This window comes from Bidens hawaiensis, unplaced genomic scaffold (genome assembly GCF_021521415.1).
Source record: "Bidens hawaiensis isolate Kalapana, Puna unplaced genomic scaffold, B.hawaiensis_p1.1 tig00070905_1, whole genome shotgun sequence".
Taxonomy (NCBI): Eukaryota; Viridiplantae; Streptophyta; class Magnoliopsida; order Asterales; family Asteraceae; genus Bidens; species Bidens hawaiensis.
The window spans coordinates 36,054-62,585 of NW_027502441.1; the positions used below are offsets into that span (position 1 = coordinate 36,054).

The window sequence follows — 26,532 nt, forward strand, 5'->3', positions numbered from 1 at the left end:
TCGGTTTTGTCATTCAAAATGGGGTGGTGGCGCAACTTGTTGCCCGCTTACCTACCTCTTTATTGTAATTGAATCCTTTTATTTGAAATGAAAAGCTACACTTAGTTATATTTAATGCAAAAACGAATTTCATAAAATTCCCTCCTAGAATTTGTAAGCTTAAAACATTCAGAATCTTCAAACACTACAAATGAAACTAATATATATTATAACTATTACTAAGACTAGATAATATTAATAAACACAAAACTACACCTAAAAAATAAAATAATAATAATAATAATAATAAAAGCTATTAGCCCTAATTTAAAATTCATCCTCCACAACGTCTATGTGTAGTTGAGCGTAAGAGTATGCGAAATAATATACAGACAAAGGTATATATTCAATTAAACTAATAAAAAACCCAATCAGTGAAAATTTAATACCTTTATGTTCGGTACTATCATAAAAATTCAGATGTAGCCTATAGGCAAGCAATATTGTAGTATAATGTTACAGATTATTTGAGGGTTTGATATAAAAAAAATCACAAATTAGAGCATCTCATAATGATTGAAAATATTTTGAAACATACCATCTCATAAAAATTTAAGATTGATGAAATTGATGTGTGAGGTCTTCAAAACGGATTAAGGCAACAAAATTGGGTATTGATTATTACGTTTCCTTTTATTGGCTACACAAGTTAGACGATTTTACCCCTTTCATATAATATTTAGTTATAACAAGCACTTTATTATTACAAAACTGTTATTTCTATTATGCACCATATATTACACTTAATCAATGGTTAAGATTGATACTCACAAGTCTCGCATTAAGATGATTTCTCGTGAACCATCCCCTATATATATATATATATGTTTAAGTTCATGAGAGAAATGATCTTAGTGCAAGAAATACGAGAAATCAATTTAACCAATCTAAATATTTCTCTTTATTTTTCTTTTATTTAATTACAAGGGTATAATGGTAAAGCTCCAAATTATTTTATTTAGTAAGTACTTAAGTTTGGAAATTTGAAATACTAATTTACTTTTTTTTTCTTTAAACTTATTTCTCTTTTAATTACATTTAAAATTATTCAGATTTTTTAATTATTATTACGTATAAACGTTGAAGAATGGAGCTTTATTGATTCAATTATGATTAAATCATATACTAATCATAATAATAATATTATTATAGTAAAATTATAATAAACATGTTTGGAAGCATTGGCACATCCCCTGATCATTGTTATCCTATTGTTTTGTGTTGGTGTATTTTGCGACCGTCGCTATGCAATTCTGCCAGCGGAGACGCCATAGGCGAAGTTAGAACAACTTCGCCTACAGGCCCAAGCCCAAGCCCGCGAAGTTGGTTATCTATATATATGTGTGTCTTGTTTAGGGTTTAGTATCCAGAAAGTTAGAGTGTTTTGTGTTACAGTTCATTTGTCTAGAGAGAAACAGAGAGGTAGATTCGTGTGGGACGGCCCGAGGTAGAGCTCACCTCGGGTCGGCCGTGTCTTTTTTTATGTTCGGTATGTAACGTGTTATGGTTATTATATAAAAGATCTACAGATTCGTTTATCTCATTCGTGTGTTTGTTCGTGTGTTTGTTTATGTGTAATCGTGTTCTTCGTTTTCCAACACCATAAACGAGTCTAGGAGGATTCCGCACTCCTAGACCTCGTGTGGATCTCGTATCGATCAGCGACCCCCCGGGGGGACTTACAAGTGGTATCAAAGCCTTAGGCTCTTATGCTATGGTTCGAGATCTGCGTTTTGGTGTTTCTGGCACGTTTCTGATGTGTTTTTGGCCGAACAGCCGCCGTAGGCGAAGTTATTGGGTTCAGGCGAAGTTGTCGCTAAAATTTTAACGTTTTGGCGAAGTTATTAGCCAGGCGAAGTTATAGCCAGGCGAAGTTAATGAGGGGAGAAGTTGACTTTTAGGCGAAGTTGACTTTTAGGCGAAGTTAAAAAAAAAAAAATTTGTTTGGAGTTTTCGTCTGTATGGCCAGGTGTACACGATTATTGTGAGACCGAAAGTGTTATTCCGACAACGAGTGAAACTTGGTATCTCTTAGTCTTACGTGTGAACAAATACGGGTCAACTCTGGATATGGAGTTGAAGTTGTGAATGGGATATTGATTGAAACTGGATATTGACACATATTTGGGTGTTTGTGGGCAAAGAAATTGTTGTTGTTTGAGGTTGACCAACTGAAGAAAGTCAAATCGAACTGAAGGTTTTCGTCATTACTGGATTGCGGTCAGAGCATATTATTTATGTTATTTTCAAGGCGTTCGAGAATTGGTCCATGTTACGATTTTAGAACAAGTTGGATTTAATCGGGAATTAATTTGTTTATGTTCTTGATCGTTATCCATGGTGATTGAAGATGCTTCGGATTAATTAATGGTCATGTGTGTTAGATTCTGTCAAGGTGGTTTTGTGATGAAATTGATCACTTGATGTTGAGTAGTTGAAGATTGAACCTTATCTTACTATACAATTCTGACGTGTTGGTGAAGTTGTGGAGGGAGCACAACTTCACGTGTTGGTGAAGTTAGAAGAACTTCACGTGATTGGTTGAGATGTTCAATTAGGCACGGGGATGCATGCATGTCAAAGACCTCGATCGATATAGTCGGAGAAGCTTACACTGAAGGGGAGATCTGATATGGAAGACGCCGAATGATTGGTAGATTTGTGGAGCTACAAGACTGTTTTAGACACGGCTGGTTGAAGACAGGATGGATGTTGCATGTATATGTGAAGTTCAAGTTTGAAGATCACAGTGCAATCGAGTCCTACAAGAAGAAGCAAACAGAAGATCATCAGTTAAGAGGGAGTCTGTTGGTGCATGTTTTTGTAACAGATGATTTTTTGTGTTTGTTAGAATTGAGAGCAACGGTCAAAGGGGAGTCTGTTGGTGCATATTGTGACCGTTGCTATGCAATTCTGACTAGCGGAGACGCCATAGCCAACTTCGCCTACAGGCCCAAGCCCAAGCCCGCGAAGTTGGTTATCTATATATATGTGTGTCTTGTTTAGGGTTTAGTATCCAGAAAGTTAGAGTGTTTTGTGTTACAGTTTATTTGTTTAGAGAGAAACAGAGAGGTAGATTTGTGTGGGATGGCCCGAGGTAGAGCTCACCTCGGGTCGGTCGTGTCTTTGTTTATGTTCGGTATGTAACGTGTTATGGTTATTATATAAAAGATCTGCAGATTCGTTTATCCAATTCGTGTGTTTGTTCGTGTGTTTGTTTATGTGTAATCGTGTTCTTCGTTTTCCAACACCATAAACGAGTCTAGGAGGATTCCGCACTCCTAGACCTCGTGCGGATCTCGTATCGATCAGCGACCCCCCGGGGAACTTACATTTTGACATTGGTATTATCGATTTTACAAACTACAAAAATTATAATGTTTAAACAAATTTAAAATAAAAATAAATATGTAAAACATTTATTTAACTTATTTTTTAAATCATCAAGCTTTACTCTGTTGTTGTATTCTCTTCCTTTTAATTGTCCCTTCCGTACACACCAACATATATATCACACAAATCATAAATTTTGACATACAGTATAATTATTATAAGCATATAACAAACTAAATTTATAGCAAGTACCTTTATTTTTTTCTTAACGGGGCATTGGTCTACATTGTTAATACTAGAACTCGACAACTTATAGAAAAAAATTATAATATACCTATTCCACACCCCCTACACGTACATGCAATTTATTTATCCTATACACAATACATGTATAAAATTTATTTATTCAGCAAAGTAAACATATTTATTAAGGGACCCTACACAACAAAGGTTTTTATATAAGGAACATACAAAGTAAACATATTATCCTACACCCCTAGACACTAAATATCTACGCCCTGCTTGCGGTGCGCGCATATAATGTATATATGTGTGAACCCTCGGGTGGGCAAAAGTGAAATTGCCCTAATTTTGACGTTATTTTACTAATCTCGTGAAAATAACGTTAAAAGTGGCGGAAGGTTAATCAGGAATCATGTGGTGGCGTTGATATCCGAAAGACAAGGGTACATGCACCGATCAGCCGGTTTCCCGATGATTGAGTGCTATGTGCCTTACGTCCAAGGCTTGATGCAAAACTACTATCGAGCAGGGGGTCTCACCGGAAGCGGCCTCTCTATCCCTATGGGGTAGAGGTAACGCTGTCTACATCTTACCCTCCTCAGACCCTACCATAGCTTTGCTATTGGTGGGATATACTGAGTACGATGATGATGATGATGATGATGACACCAATTTATATATACGGGCCATACAAAGTAAACATATTTATCCTACACACCCTACACATTAACTCATTAACAATCGTATCCTACACACCCTAGACACTAAAGAATTTTATCCTACACAATCAATATAGTAAATAGCTTTATCCTACACACCCTACATAATAAACATATTTACCAAACAAACTATTTTAATCCCCATATTCATCAACAACATAGTGTATCTAATGTGTATAAAGTGATACTATGTAAATACTAATAAAAACGCCTTTTGGATTTACCTAATACCAAAAGGTTTTAATTAAACATAGAAAATACAGTTCTTACACACAAAAAAATATATATATCGTTGTGTTTTAAACCGTAGGAACGTTGGACTATGTTATGGTTTTTATTAATTAACTAGATTATCATCCGGCGCGTTGCGTCAGGGCAATTGGTAAAACCTTAAAATGGAAACCTGGGTGCAGGTAAAACCCGAGCATTACATTGTTGGGTTGATGCTAATTCAGTTAGTATCGTGTACGTTCGTTATGGTATAGACGCCATTGGTAAAACCTTGCGTCCAAAAAAATATACTCATCAAAGTAACATATGAAAAATAAATTATTTAAAACGACATTTGCTTGTTCGATAAAACCGGAGGATGGTAAATCCGAAGCGTTGTCGGTCCCGGGCATTGAGGCGATAACTAGACACGAATTCGGCTGGTATCTGCTATGTTTGTCACGGTACCAAAGCTAAAAAATAAGGAAAAAAATACAAAAATTGAGTGGACCAGTGGGGTGGTGTGATTGGTGTCGGTCGGTAAACTCGGGGTTGGTAAAACCGAGCATTGTCGGTTGTAGGCGTTGAGACGTTGAGTGTGTGGAAATTCGGTCGGATTTGTCACGTTTGTTATAATATCGAAATTAAACAAACAAAAGAAAAAAACTGTCATTCAATCAGCTTCCACTATGTTTGTTACGGTACCCGAACAAAAAAACCACAAAATACTATGGACAAGTTAGGTGCCGCCAAGTGATCCAATGACAACTTAGCGGCACCAAACTTATCTTTTATATATATTAGATAATTACATCAAACTCTTGGAATATAGATAGAAACATCAAATTATTTTGAGAAAAGATATTGTTTCTTGTATCCACTAGTGTGAGTTTGAAAGGAATATTTGAGATGATTAATTTACTAGTGGGTTTGAAAGGAATATTTGAGATGATTAATTTTTGATTGGTGATGTAAGCGTGAAATATAGAAACTGATAACATTGATTTAATTTAGCTACACACAAAAGACATAATTACCCATTTCTATAGAAAACATGCAATATTAGAGTATTAAATATTACAAGTTTACCATTTGAAATTATACCATTGAATACACATGATTAATGGTTTAGATTGATTTCTCGCATTTCTCACAATAAAATGACTTCTCTCATACTATCCCCATTGCCAAACTACCCCTAGTTTGTAACACTATTCAAGATTAAAAAAAAAAGAAAAATCAATCAAAATGAGGTGAACGGCTCGTGGTGGCAAACTTTATGGCAAACAAGTTCACCTCCACATGTCACTCATTCTATGGTTCTCTTTTTTATTTTTTTTCTTTTTTGTTTTTCTTTTAAACTAATTTATTTTAACATCAATATTGTTTTTTTCTAATAACTTTTATTAATTAAGTTTTTTAAAAATTCTAAAAACACATTCTTGTTCAGTTTTTTTGTGAACACATCGATATAAATTTTTTGAAGTTTGTAAAAAAATTTATTTTAATCATTACCGATTTATATTATCCGCCACTTGTCAACTTTATATTGGTTCATAAGATTTTTTAGATAGAAATTATTCTTTATATTGGATAGAAATCATTACCGATTTATATTGTTTATTTTTAATAAAGAAATTATTTTTTTATATTTCTAAACACTTTTAATAAAAATAAAACACAACAATTATTAATAAAAACAATTATAAATTATATTTATTTAATAAAATGTAATGAAGTTTGGTTTGCTAATGAGGATGGAAAGTTTGGTTTGGTTGGATTGGGTTGGTGAAAGAAAGAGAAATTAATTTTATAAATTTATAAATAAAGATTGGTTTGGGTTGGTTTGTGAATGGGGATGTATATATATATATACACTCCAAATGCACACGATTATATTAATAAATCGTTTGGTACATGAGATTACACAAATCAGTATTGCTTTCTTGAATTATGGTGACTCTCAAAGTGCTCAACCACTTCTCTAGTTCTACTCACCAACTCTCTACCCTAAAATGATTAAACATGCTTTATATAGTTAGCATTTACAAGAGGCCCATTGACCAAGCCCAACTAAGCCCAAACAAAAATCAACATGATTTCTGTATTGCTAACCCATGCAAACCGAAATCCCTATGGATTTCGGTTTTACATGCTCCAAGTCGTAAATTCCATCTTGTATAATACTTCGACTCTTCTAGATTATTTCTCTTTTGTCTTGATCATGTCATGGTCTTTTGATATGCGTCAGTCTAACCAAATCGTGACCCAACAATCTCCCCCTTAGACTGATGCTTTCAAAACCTTCAGAATCTTTACTAGAACATGATCAGCAACTTCAGTATCTGTATCCAATACTCTACCAAATAAAATCACCCCTTTTTGACAGCATCATCCAATTTGAATCTCAGATACTTCATATGCTTCCGTTGCAAGAAATCAGTCTTGAAAGAACAATCAACTTTTATAGAAAGATCAACCAAAATATTTTGAAAACAATTAAATAAAACAAAATAAGAGACATATTTTTTTAATTTTTAATTTTTATGATTTTTATGATTTTTCTTGAAAAAATTTGAAATTAGATCATACCAGCTAAGCCAACTATAACACAATAACCGATATCATATTTTATTAGCTGAAGACAAATTTTATAATTATTTCTTAAAACATTTGTTTCGACAAGAGTAAATAAGAAGTCAAAATAAAATAAATGAAATAAAATAAAACAAATTTAATCACCCGGTCTTCTTGAAATTTAGCTAATTAGGGATCAAATTTCAGTTTTGATAAAAACGTCGGCTGTATATGAAAAGATCCGAACATGGAATCATATTGTTTAAGGTGCTGTCACAATGATTCATGTTCTGCGTTATTATGACATAAAGAAACAGGTTGATAGCAGGTATAACGAACTTAACATGATTTTCATTGCATCAGTGATATGAATTAGGTTCAGTTCGGCATAAAGCTTAGATTGACATCACTCATGGACCTGTGATGCCTCCTATCTCTTCTCAATGCGTATTTGGCTTTCCCCATATCACCCCAATTTGACTCCAATCCCCTAGTACTTGATCAAAAGATTTTTATAGATAAACAAAAAGAATTTAAGCTTTAAGGTTGAACGTTGGACTTACAAGCCGTCCGGACTTACAGGCATTTCATTCAGAGTGTTTAGGACTTATTTGAATGTCCCGCCCTTGTAGTTCTAGTTTGACCATTTAAGCTTTTGAAATACGAAATTTTTTTAATAACACAATAATCTATTTTTTTTTATATATTTTTTTATTATTTTATTTATTTATTTATTTATTATTTTTTATAACTTAAGCAATAACTTAGAAACATAATATTTTTGGTGATCAAGACACTAACGGGCTCGTGTATGACTGAGTAATTTCTTTTCTGCCTATCATTCGGAGAGATATATATGAAGACATGCACATGTCTTCAAAATGACTCTCCACAGTAAGTTCAGCATATTAAGTTTATATCACTTCTACTTTTACGCATCATGGAAAGCTACCATACAAATCAATGACTGTTCTAGAGCCTTTTAAGCTTAATAACTTCACTCGTCAGGCACACAAAAACAATTTATCTATCACTTTCCAAAGGTTTGATCAATTTTCATTTGAAAATATTTGAAACTTCTAAAAGTTGTTAACTGAATAATCATATCATTTCCCAGAAGACACTTTAAAACTCAGTCACCCTGGTCACTCTTAGGTTTCAAGTAAATGGTCATCCCGTATGTCCACAAGTGGTTAACATGACCAAACACATATGAAAATACATGTCCTTCCAACTTAGAGTTACCGACATAATTTTAAGTGAAAGAATTCAAAACACAAAAACAAAACACATCACAGTCGCCCCAGCTGCTTTCAGTCTTTAGGTGAATGGCTATCCTGTGAATCTACAAGTAGATGACCAGACCAAACATATACAAGTATATGTCCTTCAAACTTGAGCAGCCGACATGATTTTAAGCGAAAGTGATTTTTTTAATAAAAGATACACACACTTTTTTGAAATTTTTTTAATTTTGTCAAGAAAAACACACACACTATTTTTGATTTTTTTTAATTTTCTCCCCCTAAATTTGTGCAAAATTTTGACTGATGGGAAAATTTTTATGTACAAATTTAACCTAAAAAAAACTCAATCGTCTAAACGTAGCATTTAAAAATAATATATGAAGAAGTGTGATAGTTAGCCAACTGATATACTATCATTTCTCATGTACGATCAAGTCATTTTCACATTTTGAAAAAAAATAAAAAAAAAACTATACTTGAGAAACTATACGTGAACACATTTTTGTATTTTTAAAATTTTAAAATTTTTTAAAAACTTTTTGACTGATCAATCTTTCATACCAAAGTGATACGGTTACCTTTTATCTTCAAGACATCATTTTCCCATTTCTGAGAATCTCCCCCTTAAGAATAATCTTGTTTTGAGATTCTGCATCCTTGCGAGTTGAATGTCTTGAACAAACTTTTTAATATGCAATGTATTCCCTGATTTGTTCCTACACACTTAGAGAGCATATTAAAAAACGTTCTATCACCCTAAAATCCCGTCTAGGCAACAAATAATCCATTTCAAGGTATAAAGATTTAAAAACAAAGGACATTTGCCATGTCATGTGCCTGGAACAACTCATTTAATAAACAATGAAATTGTGGTGGTTCCTACACGCATAGCGGGATCAGTTGGACATCGGAACCCAAGTCATAAATGTCTTGGGGTTCCCTTGAGCATCAACATATGTGACCTCTTGCCAACTCATATCTTTCCCATCTTTAACAGAATCATTTGTTAATACAGATTCTGTTTGCTGAGTTTTAAGTTTCCAAGTCTGTCTTGGTTTAGTGAAATTTGAAAGAACAGACTTTGGAGTGGAACAATTCGAATTCTTAGAACTCTCAACTCTTTGATTTCTAAAAATTTGTATTTCTTTTAACAGTTTCTAAATCATTCGAGTGCAAACCTGTCATATTAACATTGAATCCTTGAGCATCTGTGACACGTTGTACAGATACACGTGGTTTTGTAAAATAAGCATTTTGTTTAACCACTGGATTCGATTGAAACCTATTACCTTTCACCTGATGAGCTTGTGTATTAACAGGGCGGCAGTGACACTCCTTTGCCAAATGCCCGCCGTTCCCGCAGACGAAACATGCCTTCATCCTTCTTCTAATCTCAACGGAAGAACTTGCCTCATGTTGGAATTCCTTCTTTGGAAAGGTTTTTCCATTCTTCTTGCCCCTTGGTGCAGCCTTCTGATTTTGCTTGTAATAGGGAACATATAGACGATGAACACAATTTCTGGATATATGTCCTGGCGTGCCACAGTGGTAACATGTTTGCCTCTTAATATAAATAGCACCCAATTATTTATCAACACATGGAGATCCGGAGGATCTATGAGGACAAGTATGTCCTTGTTGTGCTGATTTCTTATGTGCCTTCCCTTTGTTGCCACAACTCTGTGTATTATTATTAGTACAATTTTGTGTTGTGGTGTCATCTGAGTTTGATGACACGTTAGAATAAGATTCATTTTCACTAGCCTGAACCCCTTTACTATCAGAAGCAACATCATTTACTATATCTTCACATGAAGTAGAAGCATCAGAATTGTTCACATATTTAAAAACATGCTTGATTTCCTCTAGGGATCATGATCCAACAATTTCAGATTGAACCTGTTTACCATACTTCATGTCTTTTACCTTTTTTTCCTGCTCTTTGGTAAGAGGAAGACTAGTATAGTTGTCATTGTATGGTGGGGGTACTTGACTATATCATATACCCTCACCTTCGTTTTCTTTCCACTATAATTGATTTTCAATAATTGAATTGACTACTTTACTGGAACCATCGAATTTTTTAAAGTCTAGTTCAGCCCTTTCAAATTTAGTAGTTAGATTCAAAATTTTTAACTTGGAGGCTTTCAGTTTAGCAGTTAATTCAGCGATTTCCTGTTTGGCATTTAGGTGGTGACAACATTTTATACTGAAATCTGATTTAAGCTTAGAGAAGTCCCTTTTATATGCTTCTATTTTATCTAGGAAAGCTTTTTCATTTTTCTTAAGTTTAAAGTTCTTAGATTTTATCCTTTCCATCTCTCTAATCAAATTATCATTGTGAAGCTTATACAAACTTATCTTATCAATGCAATCTTAAGAACATGATTGAAAACTTACCTCTGTAGGCGAACTCTAAAATACTACTTGTGAGGGAGCAGACTGATTAAGAGTACTTCTAAACATTAAGATGGGTTGTGAAAAATCCATTGAGTAATTAAAGGAATTAATCTGATTTTCCCGCCAAATTTTTTTTGAAAAAATATGATCGCCAAAATTCTTAAGACAGATGTCCCACTCAAAAGAAGTGTCTAGGAATAATTTTGTTCAAGAAAAATTTTTTTCGATTTTCCCGCCAAAAAATTCACCGAAAATCACCCAAAAAAATATTTTTGCCAAAATTTTCAAGAATGAATTCTCACTTATAAGGAGTATTCAGGAAAAACTTCGTTCAAGAAAAATTTTCCCGCCAAAATACTCTTTTTTTTACCGAGAACCCTTGACTTTGACCGAGAACTCTGTTTGGCCGAGAACTCTGTTTGACCGAGAACCCTTCTTCCTGACCGAGAACACTGAGTTTAACCGAGAACTCAGACTTGACCGAGAACAAGTAATATTGCCCGAGAACACTTGATTTTGACCGAGAACTCCCAAATCAAGCCGAAAACGATGATTTCTTATTCAAGAAATCAGAGTCTTTGGCCGAAAACCTTTGAATGTAGCCGAGAACCCTTAAAACAACCCGAAATCAACCAAAATGTGCCCAAGAACAGAGTTGATTGATTCAAATTTGCCACTAACTAAATCCCGTAAATTATGGGATTTAAATAGTTTCCAATTTAAACAGATCTATAACCCAAAATAGAGTTTCTTCTTCTTCTCCAATAAGCTGTTCATCGGAAAAACCAAACCAAAATACGAAGAACACCATAAACAACAATGAGATCTTGAATCCGTTGATATCACAATAACGAGCCTGAATAGGTCAAAGGCTTTGACACCAATTGTAAGGTCCGAATCTGGATCACTACAATATGATATCAACCCAGACACGACGTTAGTGCGGAATCCTAACACCGTGGTGATTCAAGAACGAGATAGAAGAAGAATATGAATATAATAAACACGATAATACTCCAAATGCACACAATTATATTAATAAATCTTCTAGTACATGAGATTACACAAATCAATATTGCTCTCTTGAATTATGGTGGCTCTTAAAGTGCTCAAAAAATTCTCTAGTTCGCTCACCAACTCTCTACCCTAAAATGATTAAACATGCTTTATATAGTTAGAATTTACAATAGGCCCATTGACCAAGCCCAACTAAGCCCAAACAGAAATCAACATGATTTCTGTATTGCTAACCCATGCAAACCGAAATCCCTATGGATTTCGGTATTACATGCTCCAAGCCGTAAATTCCATCTTGTATAATACTTCGATTCCTCTAGATTATTTCTCTTTTGTCTTGATCATGTCATGGTTTTTTGATTTGCATCAGTCTAACCAAATCGTGACCCAACAAGTCTTTATGCAATCGGTGGTTAATGGGTTGAGATATGACTGACTTGCAAACATATTAAGTTGTGACTCATATTTGGTCTTTGAGGGCAGAGATATATAATAGCACATATTTTGCTAGTCCAAATATTAAACTAAGAGGAGTGTATATAGTACGGGGGTATGAACATGTATGTCTTAACCAAAAACAAAGTACACTCGTTTAGGCGACTCTATTGTTTTAAAGCATTACCAAAAACATATTTATTGGGTTGTCAATCTAGAAAGTGTGAAGTATTGGGAATCGAGTATGGCCTTAGACCTTACTAGTATTAATGATGATAATCGATATACCTATGATATAGGTTGATGTGTGTATTAGAGTTTACTTGGGGGCAAGCAAAAGATAAGTATAGGGATGTGATGGTCGGGTATTAAGTTCATATAAAACTGTCTTAATTATATAATTTTAGCTATTTATTTGTACGAACAATGGCACTTCATACATGTTTATTGTGTTATAGGTCACTGGATGTTAACGTGGTTAAATTGGACTTGTATGTAACATACCAAAATTTCGACTAATAATAATAATGAATATTGACTCGTTTTGACGGAAAAGTTACTTGAGTTAATGAGTAAATAGTAAAATGGTAAAAGGGAAAAGATAAGTAGGCAAATTAAAAAGGAGTAATCATGGACCAAAAAGGAAATATGGGCCTTAGGTCCATGGGCTTAAGGGAGCATAAATACCCCTTAAACCCTAAATCTTTCCATTTCCATCCATCTTATCCATTTTACACCTTAAAAACACACACTTAAGCCAAACCTTCCCTCCCTAGCCGCCGGCCACCATCCAAATACACAACCAATCATCATAACTTAGGATCTTCAATCATACAAGCAAGATAACAAGTCCAAGATCGTGTATCAAGCTAGCCGTAACCTAGAAACATCAAAAAGGTATGTTCTTTACGTTTAAAGATTACATTTTTGTGAACGATTAGCCTGAAACTTGAACATAGATTAGATCAGGTCTAGATGTTTCATAAAAATACAAACTTGATGATTAAAATGAACATAATGGACCCATGGCAACATACGGCTCATAGATGAACCCTAGATCTAGCCTAGAACGTTTTAAAGCTATAAAGGTCTAAGCTTTATGCCTAAAACGAGACAGATCTTGAATCCGTGATAGTAAGGAGTGTAAAACAGTTAAAGGGTTGTTGAAATTCTTGTTATAAACCATAAAACAATTAACAGTGATGAGTAAAAATGATTAGGATGGAGAAATGAACTGTAAACATTGGACCTGAGGGTTCTTGGCCAAATTTGAGAATCCGTGGTCAACCATGTAGTTCTCGGTCAACCTGAGATCTCGGTTGCAAGGAGTTTTCGGCCAAAATGGCTTCTCGGTCAAAACCCGAGTTCTCGGTCAAACCAAGGTTCTCGGCCAGAACTGGTTCTCGGTCAGAACAGGTTCTCAGCTAGGAACAGGGTTCTCTGCTGGGGGTTCTCGGCCACCCAGTTCGGCTTGGGCCTGAGCCCAGATAGTGAACAGTTGGGACAGGTACCATAGTGGACAGTTGGGCCAAGCCCATAGCTAATATAAAAGCAAACTGACCCATTAACTTAGGCTTAGCAAATAAGCCCAACTTAGAAAATTATCTAAAATGTTAATGGAAAATGTGTTAAGACAGTTAACGAAAATAATTTTTTTCCAAGCTGACCTGGCAGCTTAACCCCAGCCAGGGGCTCTGCCCCTTGGACCCCGCTAGGGGCTGCCGCCCCTAGAACCCCGCTGCCAGGAGCGCTGCCCCCGGACCCCCGTTCGTTGTGGGTTATATAAAGATAGAAATACGATATGAGTAGTAATAGTTATTTGATACATGTAAATATTATACAGTCAGCCGTGCACAGCTCAAGAAGGGGATAACTATAAGCGGTGAACGTAACCGCATTCAGGTGAGTTTCTAGCCCCATTTCCTTGTTATGTTTTCGGGGTTGTGTGCATACTCGATTTGAATGTTAATACACTTACCTTAAATGGTAAGTGTATGTCTTAATGACGATTGTGATAGTTATGTATGTATGCTTGACAGTACGTGAACGACCTCCGGGTATTGCACGTGTTGTTAAGGCAAGTATAGTGTAGTATGCATGATATGTGTATGTGAATAAGGGAGTATGTACGATTATGTTGTGTATGGTATTAAATGTATGGATATGATAATGAAAGGTAAGGTAAGGTTAAAGGGTTGCATACCCTAATAATATATGCTAAGGCTAAAGGATTGCATACCCTAATAATATATGCGAAGGTTAAAGGGTTGCATACCCTGATAACATATGCGAAGGTTAAAGGGTTGCATACCCTAATAATATATGCGAAGGTTATAGGGCGCAATGCTCTTTAAAACGTAAGGTAAGTATATGAAAGAAGGATAGTAAGAGGGTAAGTAAGTATATTATAAACGAAAGTATGAAAGTATGTAGTTATGAATGTACTGTATGTTATGTGATTAACTAGAACTCACTCAGCGTAGCTGACTTTTAGTATGCACGCAGGTAAGTAGAATGAGGCAGTTAACTTGAGGAGGACGCATGGCATGGTTGGATGAAGCTGGCATCTAAGGATTTTGTCATGATGTGTTATCACTATATTTTACGTTATGTTTTAAAAAAACAAATTATGGATGATTGTAACGAATGGATGACTATTTTTTTATTCCGCGAAAGTTTTTAATTAACTCTGATTTTAGAACTCCGTTTATGAGTAAATCCAAAGTCCAAATGTGAGGTACCGGTAACGGGGCCTTACATTGTATGAGCACAAGATGAAGTCCCGAGATGATGTGTGTTGGTGTATGATCAAAATGAAAAATCCAGGAAAAAGTTGATTTAGCATACCATTTGCTGAAATTAGAGTATCATATGTTGAGCACAAGAAGAAAAATCTAGGAAAAAGTTGATTTAGCATACCATTGCTAAAATCAGAGTATCATATGCTGAGCACAAGAAGGACGTACATCAGGAGGTATTGTTTGCTGAATTAGAGTATCATACCATTTGTTTAGCTTGAATACCATTTGTTGAAACTAGAGTACCATATGTTGAAACGAATTAAACTACTGGAGTCACAATTTAAACCCTATATAAGGCATAAAATTAGGGTTTGAGAAATCAACATATCTCTAGAAGGATGGAGACCATTCTTGGAGAGAAAAACAACTATTTCATCAAATCAACTCCTGATTCTATGAAGATTGAAGATTTCATCAACAAAATAAGCGGCTAATCCCCTCGGATCATATCCTAGATGTAGAGTATTTTAACTTTTATAGTTTTTTTTCATGTTTAATAATATAATTTAAACCCTATATAAGGCATAAAATGAGCGGCTAGCTACTTAAGATTCTCGTGTTTTCTTTTTAATATAATTTGGTATTTCAAATAAAAAAAAAGTTCTGCGAGGTGATGTAGCATCAATAAACGATTTCAGACACAAATCACCCATTTGTTAACAGAGATTCATCATACGCCCAAATAAGAACACAATCAACTTTCATAAAAACGATAACTAAAAGAATAAATAGGAGAATTGTAGATTATCAAAACATAGATAGAGGCCTTTTGCGGCGATAAACCCCTAAACTACTGATATTTTGATATACGATTTGCAAGTATGTTGTTTGGGCCGTGTTATTATTGGCCATGGCCCATACAATTACTCTATTAGTTATGTCATTTTTGGGAAGATATTGAGCCGTTTTTTACAATATGTTTTGATAATTGGGTGTCCATCGAATCAGTTAGGATATCGATTATTCAGTTAACGGTTTATTCAAATTTGATATTGTTTTTATCCATAACCAACACCCTCCACTTTGTTTTTTTTTATGACCAAGGGTTCAGGTAGCTTAAATAATACATTATGTCTGTGTTTGATTGATTGCACGTAAGTTGTTGTGAGTAACAACTTACAAGTGTTGTACATTCATTCATCTACATTTTTCATATCTGAAATGATGGTTTGATTATTGGATTTAAATGGCGTTTCTACATTTCCGGGTTTTTAAATTGAACATTTTAAATGTCTGAAAGTTTCATTTTAATTTGCATTCATTTATCCACACTTTTACATATATGAAAGGTTGTTTTGTTTTCACTTCGAGTCAAGGGTATCTATGGAAGCTGATTCTACCAATATATGAACGACGCTACCAATCCAGATTCGCAATTGTCGAACCGAAAGGTCTAAACATTACTGGCTAAACATCCAACAATCAGAACCAAAACAATCCCAAAGCATTTGAAATTGATATCTATTAATTACTTCCATGTAAATTAGGTCTAAATATTCAAGGCTATAAACAATCAAGCAATCATATCTAAAACAAATTAACAATCAGATGTAAAACAAATCAAGGCCATTATTTGTTGGCTTTGGGGAAGCCACCCGTGAACTATTCAAAATCGGCTAGCTAAAAGCTCGAATCGTGCCCAACTTAAACAAGCCCACTCCCAAAATGGTTTCGAATCATCCATTAACTATTGATCTATGTCTTGCCTAAACAAACCTATAAAATACATAGTTTAACAATAATCAAACATCCAATTCTCATTGTATATATCCTCAAATATTGTTTTTAGCATTATAAAAACAGCAAACAATCTTGAAAGTATGTAAGTACAGAAAATAGTTACTGTAACAAAGGTTGATATAGTTGACTGTCCGAAAGTCAAACGTAACCTACTTTTTGAGCCAGTTAAAACCCGTTACAAATAATAAAATATAAAAAATGGCTAACCCCATAAACCATTATCGTTGACTTCATCGTCTCCAAAGAGAATGGAGATGCAAGATGAAACTGCAAAAGCAAATAATTTTCATTTCTTTCTTCTTCTGGTATACTTGAAAGAATGCTGTTGCTATGTACAGTTATAGAAACTCAAAACGTTGACTATTATCATACATCTTTGTATCCATCGACGGGTCAAAACTTGCACACACCCATCTTAATCCCTGCACAAAAGAATGTGTTTACACTTCATATTGACTTAGGTTAATACCAATATTGACTATTTGACCTTTTACCTTAGATTCTGTAAAAACACTAAAAATGTTGCACAAACGGGTCGGTGGTCAGAGAACCGTGACTCCCAACGTGTATATGACTTCTGATGGATCCCCTCCCCATACCACAATATTCTGTCACACCTGCAGTTTTAAGTCAAACAAGTAATTAAACATTTAATTTAAAATTTAAAAGTAAACAGGTCAAATGGATTAGAAAGTCTGTCAGCGTGCATGTCAGTAAACTAAAAAAGTTACATTACTAATGTAATAATATAGTTTTCGCAATCAGATTTGAATACATTAGTTATTAATAAAAAAAATGTGAATATCAATTTTGTAGCTTGAAAGTGGTTTCTTTGACCAAGAAAAATCAAAAAATATACATCTTTATTGTGATGTAGCACATTACCACGCGGGTGTTCGCCTTTTGCTCTTTGATGTTATGGTATCTCCTGCATACAAATCCGAGTTGTAGGAATATTTGTATGTTGGTGGAAAATAGATCTTCCCCTCTTTCCATCTTGCGAATACTCTCCCGGCTTCTCTTTCCATCTTAAGCTATCCAAACACCCCATGAAACATTAATAAACAAACAATCATTCCTCATGTCAAGAGTCAAGGTTGTTAATAACAAAACAAACAAATGTAACTAGTAAATTATTACATCTAGGATATGTTTTATCTCTAACGGGTCAAATGGATGATAAAGGTAGCTTATAAAGATATTCATAAAATATGTCAAACGAGAAAAAAATATTATTGAGAAATCACACGCACTAACTGTTTTATAAAAACTGACAATTATTATTAAAAATAACTAGTTACTCAACTTCTCCTTTTTTATAATATGACCAAATAATAGGATTAACATAGAATAACTTAACATTCAGAAATACCTGGTCCTTGCTAAGAAGAGCGTCCCAGCTATTCTGCTCTAACAGTTTCTTGGTTTCATGGTAACTAAGAGCTATTCTGTAGTTTAAGTCCCCCAACCAAATGACACGGCTGCAGAAAATACCATAAGGCGATATTACACTTAATAGTAATGTATAATGTATACATATAATATTAATTAATAAAAAGAAATTGTACAATTATAACACAAGGTGCTTACTCGTGGTCCAAAATTCTATCTGGCACCTTACTATTCGGCATCTTGCAAATCTTTGGAAATTGTGTGCTCTTAAGTATCTCTATAACATCTGAATTCCTTCGAAGCTCGTCCCCTTCTTTTTCACCTGATGCTAAGTGACTACTGACAAAGCAAAGGCTCGTTTGCTTGAACGTCATGCTCACTGAGATACAACCCTGTAAATTAGTGAACTGTAAGCATACTTCCAAATAAAAAATAAAACAGGCCTCTTGTGCATAACCATATCTGAGGGCCCGCCTGTACTGCATGTGGGGATGCCTCTTCCTTAAAACACAAGAGAACTCCACATTTAGAATCCTTAAGTGGGCCCCATCAGCCTCTTAAGAACATTTATGTAGAGGCCACTAAAACTGTATGTGGAATGTCTCTTAGCACGATTTTTCACTGTTTTCATAACCGAACCAGGATCCTGGCAGGGAACCAGTTTGGTTAAGCCTGTTTTAACTGTTTCTCATTTGAACCGGCCAGTTATTGGTCGGACCGGTTGAAACAGACCAGTGATCAGAGCAGAATTTCAGTTTATTATTTTACTTTTTTCATTTATTTTTCCTTCAAAATCTCATTTTATGAGTCGTTTATTACTCGAGGCTCCATATTTTATTTATTTAAGTCTTATTGCAAATTCCCATCTAAACATCAAGTATACTCATAGTTTGTTTTGTAAGATACATACCTACATACATATATATTCACACACACTCAGAGTTTTATGTTTAATACTACTTATGGTGTACGCTGGTCCAACCAGTGAACCAGTAACGCGATTGGTTCGCTGTCTGGTCCAGTTATCAAAATATATTACTACTTCTTGAGTGGCATGCATCACATTAAGAGCATGTTTGGGATTGCTTCTTGAAATTGCTTATGGCTTTTTGGAGAGGCAAAATGTCCAAAATGCCCCTCCAAAAGCACCTAAAAGCTCCAAATTGGAGCTTTTAGGTGCTTTTGGAGGGGCATTTTGGACATTTTGCCTCTCCAAAAAGCCATAAGCAATTTCAAGAAGCAATCCCAAACACCCCCAAACATTGTGGGTCCCACTTGTAATACGAGATATCAGATAATGTCATACCTTATTCCCGAGATAACCCAAAATTCCTCGACTTATGCAAGAAGTTCTTAAATGGCCTATATATGGAATAAGCTCTTTCTTAACCCAAATCGTAACAAATATTCCCACCATTTGCTTGCTCTTTATAAGACTATATCTCAAATGTTGATTCTTGCCAGGTGGTGTAGCCGTGCTGACATCAGCACCCACGACACTATTATTAACACTGTCATCCTCATCCGATGAAGACCCACCATCAAAACCATTTGACTTTGACTTTTGGCACGTGAAACAGGAATCCCGACCATAACTCTTCCTTTCGGATTCCATAACTGTGCAGTTGCAACCTTTAAATCTTCTTCGACTCTCGGACCGAAACGCTCGGCTAGCAGCTTTTAAGGATGTTCTTTGCAAGAACATTGAACTGCTGCCACTACACATTCTTTCAAAAGTGTATGAATTTGTATTTGTTCTTTTTAGAGGACAATAATCAATGTTAGTTGATTTATTTAAGGATTGACTTATTAATGATAGCCATTTTGCTGCTGAACCGTTATCTTCTACCGCTAACACATTTCCCGCGTTTAAAGGGACTATTTCCTGAAAACTGATAACATAAAAAAAGTTAAAAATAATTATATAAAAAAATTATAAAATAGAAGTTTTTACGATATTTATAAGGCTTTTAAAAGAACCAAACGCTCAGTGAGCGTTCATGAACTGTGCAGTGGGAAGTTCGTTTATTTGATAAACGAACCAACATGAAAAAAGGTTTTTGTACATGTAGTTAAATGAACACACATGAACACATGTCTCATTTGTTCATTTACGCTTGTTTATCTTTGTATGTGTAAGTTCATTTATATTGGTAAGTTTATGCTGGTTTAAGTTCATTCGTTTCCATTTGGATATGTATATAATTTTACGCCTGCTACAATTTGGTCTAGTTTTAATAACTTTTTAGGCCCAACACATTGTTGTTTACATTTAGTCATTTACTTTTAATAGGTTTTGAGCTCGGTTATGTCTATTTAGTTATGTTCGTGAACCTATATTAAACATAAAGAAAGACGAAGATGCTCGTTTTCTTAACAAACGCACACGTGTGAACAAATAGTCTGTTCTTTTAAGTGTTCATGTTTGCTCGTTTGTTCGGTTAAGTCAAATAAACAAACACGGACATGCTCTGTTTGGTTCGTTTACATGCCTAATATTTATATCAGAAATTAAAAGAGTATAGAAAACGCACGCACCCTAATATGTATATATCAGATTGACAATGAACTTGCAGAAAGTTATCAAGATTAAGATCACTTGAAGGAGATTTGCCCCCTACATTCCATGTTGCTGTGAACACCCTAATGAAACCAAACAAAACATTAAACGTTAGACGTTAAACGAAAACGTTAACATGGGAAGGTAGAAAGTGCCATGACTTTGCACCTGAGAGACTGCACATCATGATTAATCGCCATAGAATCCAACACGCGAATCCCACTCGAAACTTCAACTTCTGTACAAGAAATGAAGCAAATTCAGTAATTTATAGCTCGAAAAATGGGTACTTTTTTTATTTTTCTTTAAAAAAAATTAACTAATTTTGGATGGTGAAAAAGGGTTCTATTTAAAACCAGTGATTTTCGAAGGGTGGATATAACGATCACGTGGGGATAAAAGTAGTACAAGATTACAAGTGATCTTGTTGAATCTTTTTTCTGTTGTTGCTTAGTGAGGTTAAAAAGCAAAAAACTTGAACATATTCTCACTTTTCTTTTTCTCAACTTGTTTTATATTCCTAATGATCTTATCTTCAAACAATGAAATTTTTGTCTTTAATTATCAAGTAAAGTAGACCTTGACCAAGATTACATGTCACACAACTTTATACTTTAAAACCAAATAAAGAATTCATTAATTAAATCATAAGTCAAATAATCAAGAAGTACTTAACCTGTGGGATCATAAGAATTTTTTGTTAATTTTCCTTCATTTCCACTATTCATCCTCATTGACAAAAACTTATGAATAAAAGACTGTAAACCATCATCATCATCATCATACGTCAAAAGCAAAAGAATAACATAATCAGAAAGATTTAAAGAATAAAATATGATTAAACTAATAAAATCAAATCCATAATGCTAACCTTTTTAATTTCAGTCATTTTCACAAGGGTATGATCCAGATTCCAGAATCACAATCTCTCAACTGATAAAAATATCAAATTTAATCCAAAAACCTAATTAAATTAGGGGAAAAAAATAAAACACAAATCATTAAATCAAGAAGCCCAACAAACATCAAACTCAAATTCTTGAAACAATAATATTGCTCATGACATTGAATAAAGTAATAATAAATACACACACACACTGATATTAATGTGGGGTTTAATGTTGAGAAATAGATAAGAGATTGAAAGAAAGTGGACCTGAAAAACATTCTGCAATTTGTTGAATCTGAAAAATATATTTCTTTCTTGAATTTGTAAAATTGATGGAATGGAAGAGTACGTCAAAGTTGGGAATATATATTTATATTCCTGCCAGTTTAAGTTATTTAACAGGTCTTCGTGTTGTGGTGAAGACGTGTTGAAGGTTCATTAATTATTATTATTATTATTATTATGAAATATATTATAAAAATATTTTGTTTTAATGACCAAAGTATAAGGCCTACCTAACCAGGTAACTCAATCACAAAAGATAGTCCTCCTTATATGGTGTAATTGCAAATAACATTAGATAGTCTTAAACCAATCATCTTATGTTTAAAGAAAAATCTGTTATTCAAAGGCCCACTGTAATAAAACTCAGCTAGGATTAAATTCTAATTTAATACCTTATAGTCTCTCGTCTAGATTTTTACTTCCCCTTCAATACCCTTTAATTAAAAGGTTATTGAAGAAAATAATAACAATAATAATAATAATAATAAATATTTTAGCATTTATGACTACTATTATATTTATTACAGCTAAAAGTTTATGATATGCAACCAAAATCCGAATTTTTTAATACATGTGTAACGTTTATAGTTTGTTTTACTTTTTTTTTGCTTTGATTTACTTACATGTGAATGCCAAAAATAGATGTTCAATAATGGATTTGTTTTGGATTTTTGTAATAATATAAAATACATAAATGTTTTATGTGGTAGGGTCATGTTGAATCAATGATTATTTAGCCTAGAGTGATCGTGGTTGTTTGGATTAGTGAGGAGAGAAAGATGTCTTTGAATAGTAAATTGGTTATCCATTTTAGAGTGAAAGTTTGTGGGATCTTTACTGATTAAATGGATAAGAAAGAACTGTTAGTGAAAACTAAGGAGGTGATGTAAAATTCGGTTTTTAACGTTTGGCATCATTTATTTATTAATTTATTTATTTACTACCAAACTTTTTCTAAAGTTCGTGAGCTTCTTTTGGTCAAAACAGAAAATATGATAGTATGAGAGGGCAGTGTTACACATATCGAAGTCACTTATGTATCATTCGGAATTGTAGGGAAAACTATAAATAGAATGATGAGTCCCATGGGTGTTGATGGGGGCACATTCAATCCCACACCCTTAACTGGGATAGCGAGGCAAATCTCTCGAGGAAAATAGGTCTATAGGGGGGTTGATTATAACATCGTGAACAGATCACACATCATCCACAAACTTGATATACATGGTTTATAAGTAACACCCCATATCAAATATCACTAACATATTTTAGGCGTAATGGTTGAGGACGATAGGAGAATACTAAAATTAGGCTATGCTCGAGTGCAAGTGATACTAGGATTGATGATTTGCTAAGAACTCTTCACTTGGACAATTAAAAATAAATTTATAAAGTCCTTTGTAAAGAAAGTGGGCAAAAGAGCAAGATGTTATCGAAAAAAAGACTACCAAAAGTATTTTCTATAATGTAATAAAGTAGATGTGTTGATATTATGATCGATGATGTCTTACCAACAAGAATTCTTCATAATAGTAAGTATTTATTAAAATTTTCAATTGCACCTAGGGGCTAGGGTTATGTTTTTCTAAAAGATATTATTTTGATGAACAATGTCTCATGTTATGTTTTGTTTCCTTATTAAAAAAAATATGTGTACTACCTTTACCTTATAAACTTATTTGACTTGTCTCATATGTAGTTAAACTATTATATTATATAGCTTTTCATATTTGCTTTGTTATATTATCATGCAAAAGTGATATAATGTTTACTTAGTATAGTTACATAAAAGTGGCGCAATAGTAGCTTTAGTACCGACATTAAAGTGGTATGACAGACGTCACGTTGGGGCTACATATTAGATCCTCACCGACTACGAAAAAAATCTCATATTCATTATTTAAGAAAATGACTACATTATTATGAAATTTAATAAAAATAACAAAATAAAACCCGATTGCATAATGTATTATGTGTGATAACATATTAAAGTAACTTGTTCTATTTAATAACACATGAAAGAATGACAAGCTCGGTTTCTTATTAGGGCTGGCTCCGAGAAAACAAAAAACGTTTTGGGCCAAAGACGAAAACTTTTGAGGGCCTTAAGTAAAAGAAACATTTATTAGGTTTAAACAATTTAATTTTAAATGTGATTATTTGATTATAATTGGAGTTGTGTAAAAAACTTTTATATAAAAATAAGTTTAAAAATGTCTCAAAAAGACTGAAACCCACAACCTTCTGGTTAGATGTATACTCATTTGTCACTAGACCAAGCTATTAGTTATGTAATTGTGTTGAAACATTGATTATACTTATTATTTTTTTTCATAAAGCACATATAATTATTTTAAAAAGTACATAAATTCGGACCTAGTAGAGTGTCCTACCCTGCCACCCTTCGTGGCCGGCCTTGTTTCATATATGGAACCGGGTTCTATTACCACATTGCTAGACATCAAATTTTTATTACGTAATATCAAATTAGTAAAAAGTAAAAACACTTTGGTTTATTAACTTATCAAACTTGGTTCTACAACCTATGCGTCCTGATCAAGCTCCTTAAAATATAGCTCAATTCACATTCGGAATTTCCAAATTATAATGCTAAAAATAGTTCACCTTACATATTTTCAGTAAATTTTAACTGGATAAATAATAGATCTACTTTACATAATATTTTTTTTTATCGGAGCAGTGTTCTTCTCCGACTTATGTTTGTAATTTGTGACTTTGTTTCTTGTTCTTCTTAGACTTGCACTATTTTATGAGATATTCTCTCTTTTATATAGTTTTATTGATGTTAGCTATTTTATCCATTTTTAAATCTATAATATATATAAACGAAAACATAAAAATCTTATGTGTTGCGATGTGGTCGCTCCTCATATTTTTGGAGTCATCAGATTTGCATGATTTTTAAATAGGGGCTTCTCATGCATTTGACCTGAATTCATGGGTATGAGTCTTACCAAACCCAGATATTCCTTAAACGGGTTATAACATCTCATTAAATTAAAAATTATCCTCACCAAATTATTGATGTAAAAATCATATAAAATAGGATATACTAAAAATTAATATCTTATTTATTTTAATATATATATATATATATATATTATTTAAATTAAAAAACTAATTTTATAGTAAAAAAAAGTAAACGGATCTTGGGTCTCATCAAACCATAGGTATATTTTTAACTTTCATAAATATTATTAATTTATAATTAAAAAACCAATTTTATAGTAAAACTTATAAACATGTTTGGGTCTCAACAAAACCATATAGCTTTTAAATCGAGTTATAACATATAATTTATTTGTGACACAATTTATCATCAAACCATAATTATATTATTAACTTTCATACAATAAAAAAATATAAACTCAAAAATTAAATACATATTAGAACAAAATATATAAAACAACCCCCGTAATACCGGGGATAAAAACTAGTATATATATATATAATTATGGCGATGTGTTGGTTCAAATTTCAATGTGGTTAGTGGTTAGTATTAATTAGATGACGACAAATAAAACGTGTTTTCATAAAACGAAACCAAAGATTGAAAAAATGGTGGCTTGTTGAGTAAAAACTAGAAAGACAAAAGTGGAGTTGGGTTGACCAACCGGAAATCAATGAAACTAGTTGGAGTTCAGTTTACAAGAAACCCGTCAAACTAGGTTCAAATAATACAAACGTGCCGGCCGTTAACCCTCACTTTTCTCTCATTTCCACTTAATTAAATGCATTGAATGACCCATTATTTATATCAATATATATATCATAAAATAACTTTCTTGATGAAAAACCAACCTGGTTTATAATAAAAAGTAATCATAATCCAAACTAGTTGATTGTCCATCTGTATATGTAGTTGTACAGCTTAATGAAATTAGTGGGATATTATATGTAAAAGTGAAAAGGGGTTGTTTGTATAACTTAATAAAATTTGAGTTACCGTATTAAAAAGTTTTGAAGCTAATTGTGTAACTTCATCGATTTCAAACCGCCGGCACCTCCGTCCATCAAATCAATGACATTAGATAACTAATTATCAAAATTAGAGAGAACCAAGATCATATCCCCCGTTGCTTAAGTGTTGATGTAGTGGCTCATCATGACCTATTGAGCCGTAGCTAAGCAATGGTGGATTACAGCCACCAACGGTGATATTTTGCTAACTTGCCGACCGGAAAACTTCATGCGTTTATTGGAGGATTGGTGGTTACCGGAGTTTTCAAGTGGCGGTTTATTGACAAATGAACATGAATATGACAAGGATCATGATAGACTTTTATTTATTACATAGTATAGTATAGAATGAGTTGTATTATTTTATTAGTATAGAAATAAATATGTAGCCTGTATTTATTAATGTAGAAAAATTAAAGAATTTCCTCTTACTATATGTGCTCTTCGTGTCTCACAATAGGTGACACAAGTACATTACAAGGTTAATTGTCATCTCAGGCTATGTGTAGTGAAGGGGTTATAAATTGGACGAATTGCGACATGTGGCGTTCAGTCAGTAAATGGTAGGAATTTATTTTTGGGGTGTAATGGTGTTGTAACAACTCGGGTTTTTTCGAACTTATTTTTTTTTAAATACCCTATTGGGTTCGATGTTCGCGTTATT

General features: G+C 33.5%; 1 protein-coding gene and 1 non-coding gene across 2 annotated transcripts; both read right to left on the reverse strand.

Moving 5' to 3' along the window:
- Positions 1–15,610: 15,610 nt before the first annotated feature.
- Positions 15,611–15,704, reverse strand: LOC143605713 (small nucleolar RNA Z101). Its single transcript, XR_013148599.1, has one exon. It is a non-coding gene; the product is annotated as a small nucleolar RNA Z101 (small nucleolar RNA).
- A 713-nt stretch (positions 15,705–16,417) lies between these two features.
- LOC143605711 (type I inositol polyphosphate 5-phosphatase 10-like) lies at positions 16,418–22,026 on the reverse strand. The gene is made up of 11 exons (XM_077081726.1): positions 21,870–22,026; positions 21,585–21,646; positions 21,390–21,471; positions 20,882–20,951; positions 20,692–20,796; positions 19,460–20,045; positions 18,352–18,545; positions 18,134–18,242; positions 17,647–17,795; positions 17,256–17,378; positions 16,418–17,183 (listed from the first exon to the last, which is right to left on the reverse strand). Exons 2-11 carry the CDS (start codon positions 21,600–21,602, stop codon positions 17,177–17,179), a joined length of 1,443 nt encoding a protein of 480 aa, XP_076937841.1. The 5' UTR covers positions 21,603–21,646; positions 21,870–22,026; the 3' UTR covers positions 16,418–17,176.
- Between the last annotated feature and the right edge of the window lie 4,506 nt (positions 22,027–26,532).

Excerpts from the sequence above, each read along its gene's own strand:
- LOC143605711 (XM_077081726.1), bottom strand. Across the intron at positions 18,546-19,459 it reads TGGGTTATCTCGGGAATAAG|GGTTGTATCTCAGTGAGCAT; the intron begins GTATGACATTAT and ends ACTAATTTACAG. Across the intron at positions 17,379-17,646 it reads AAAAGGCGAACACCCGCGTG|GTGTGACAGAATATTGTGGT; the intron begins GTAATGTGCTAC and ends TTAAAACTGCAG.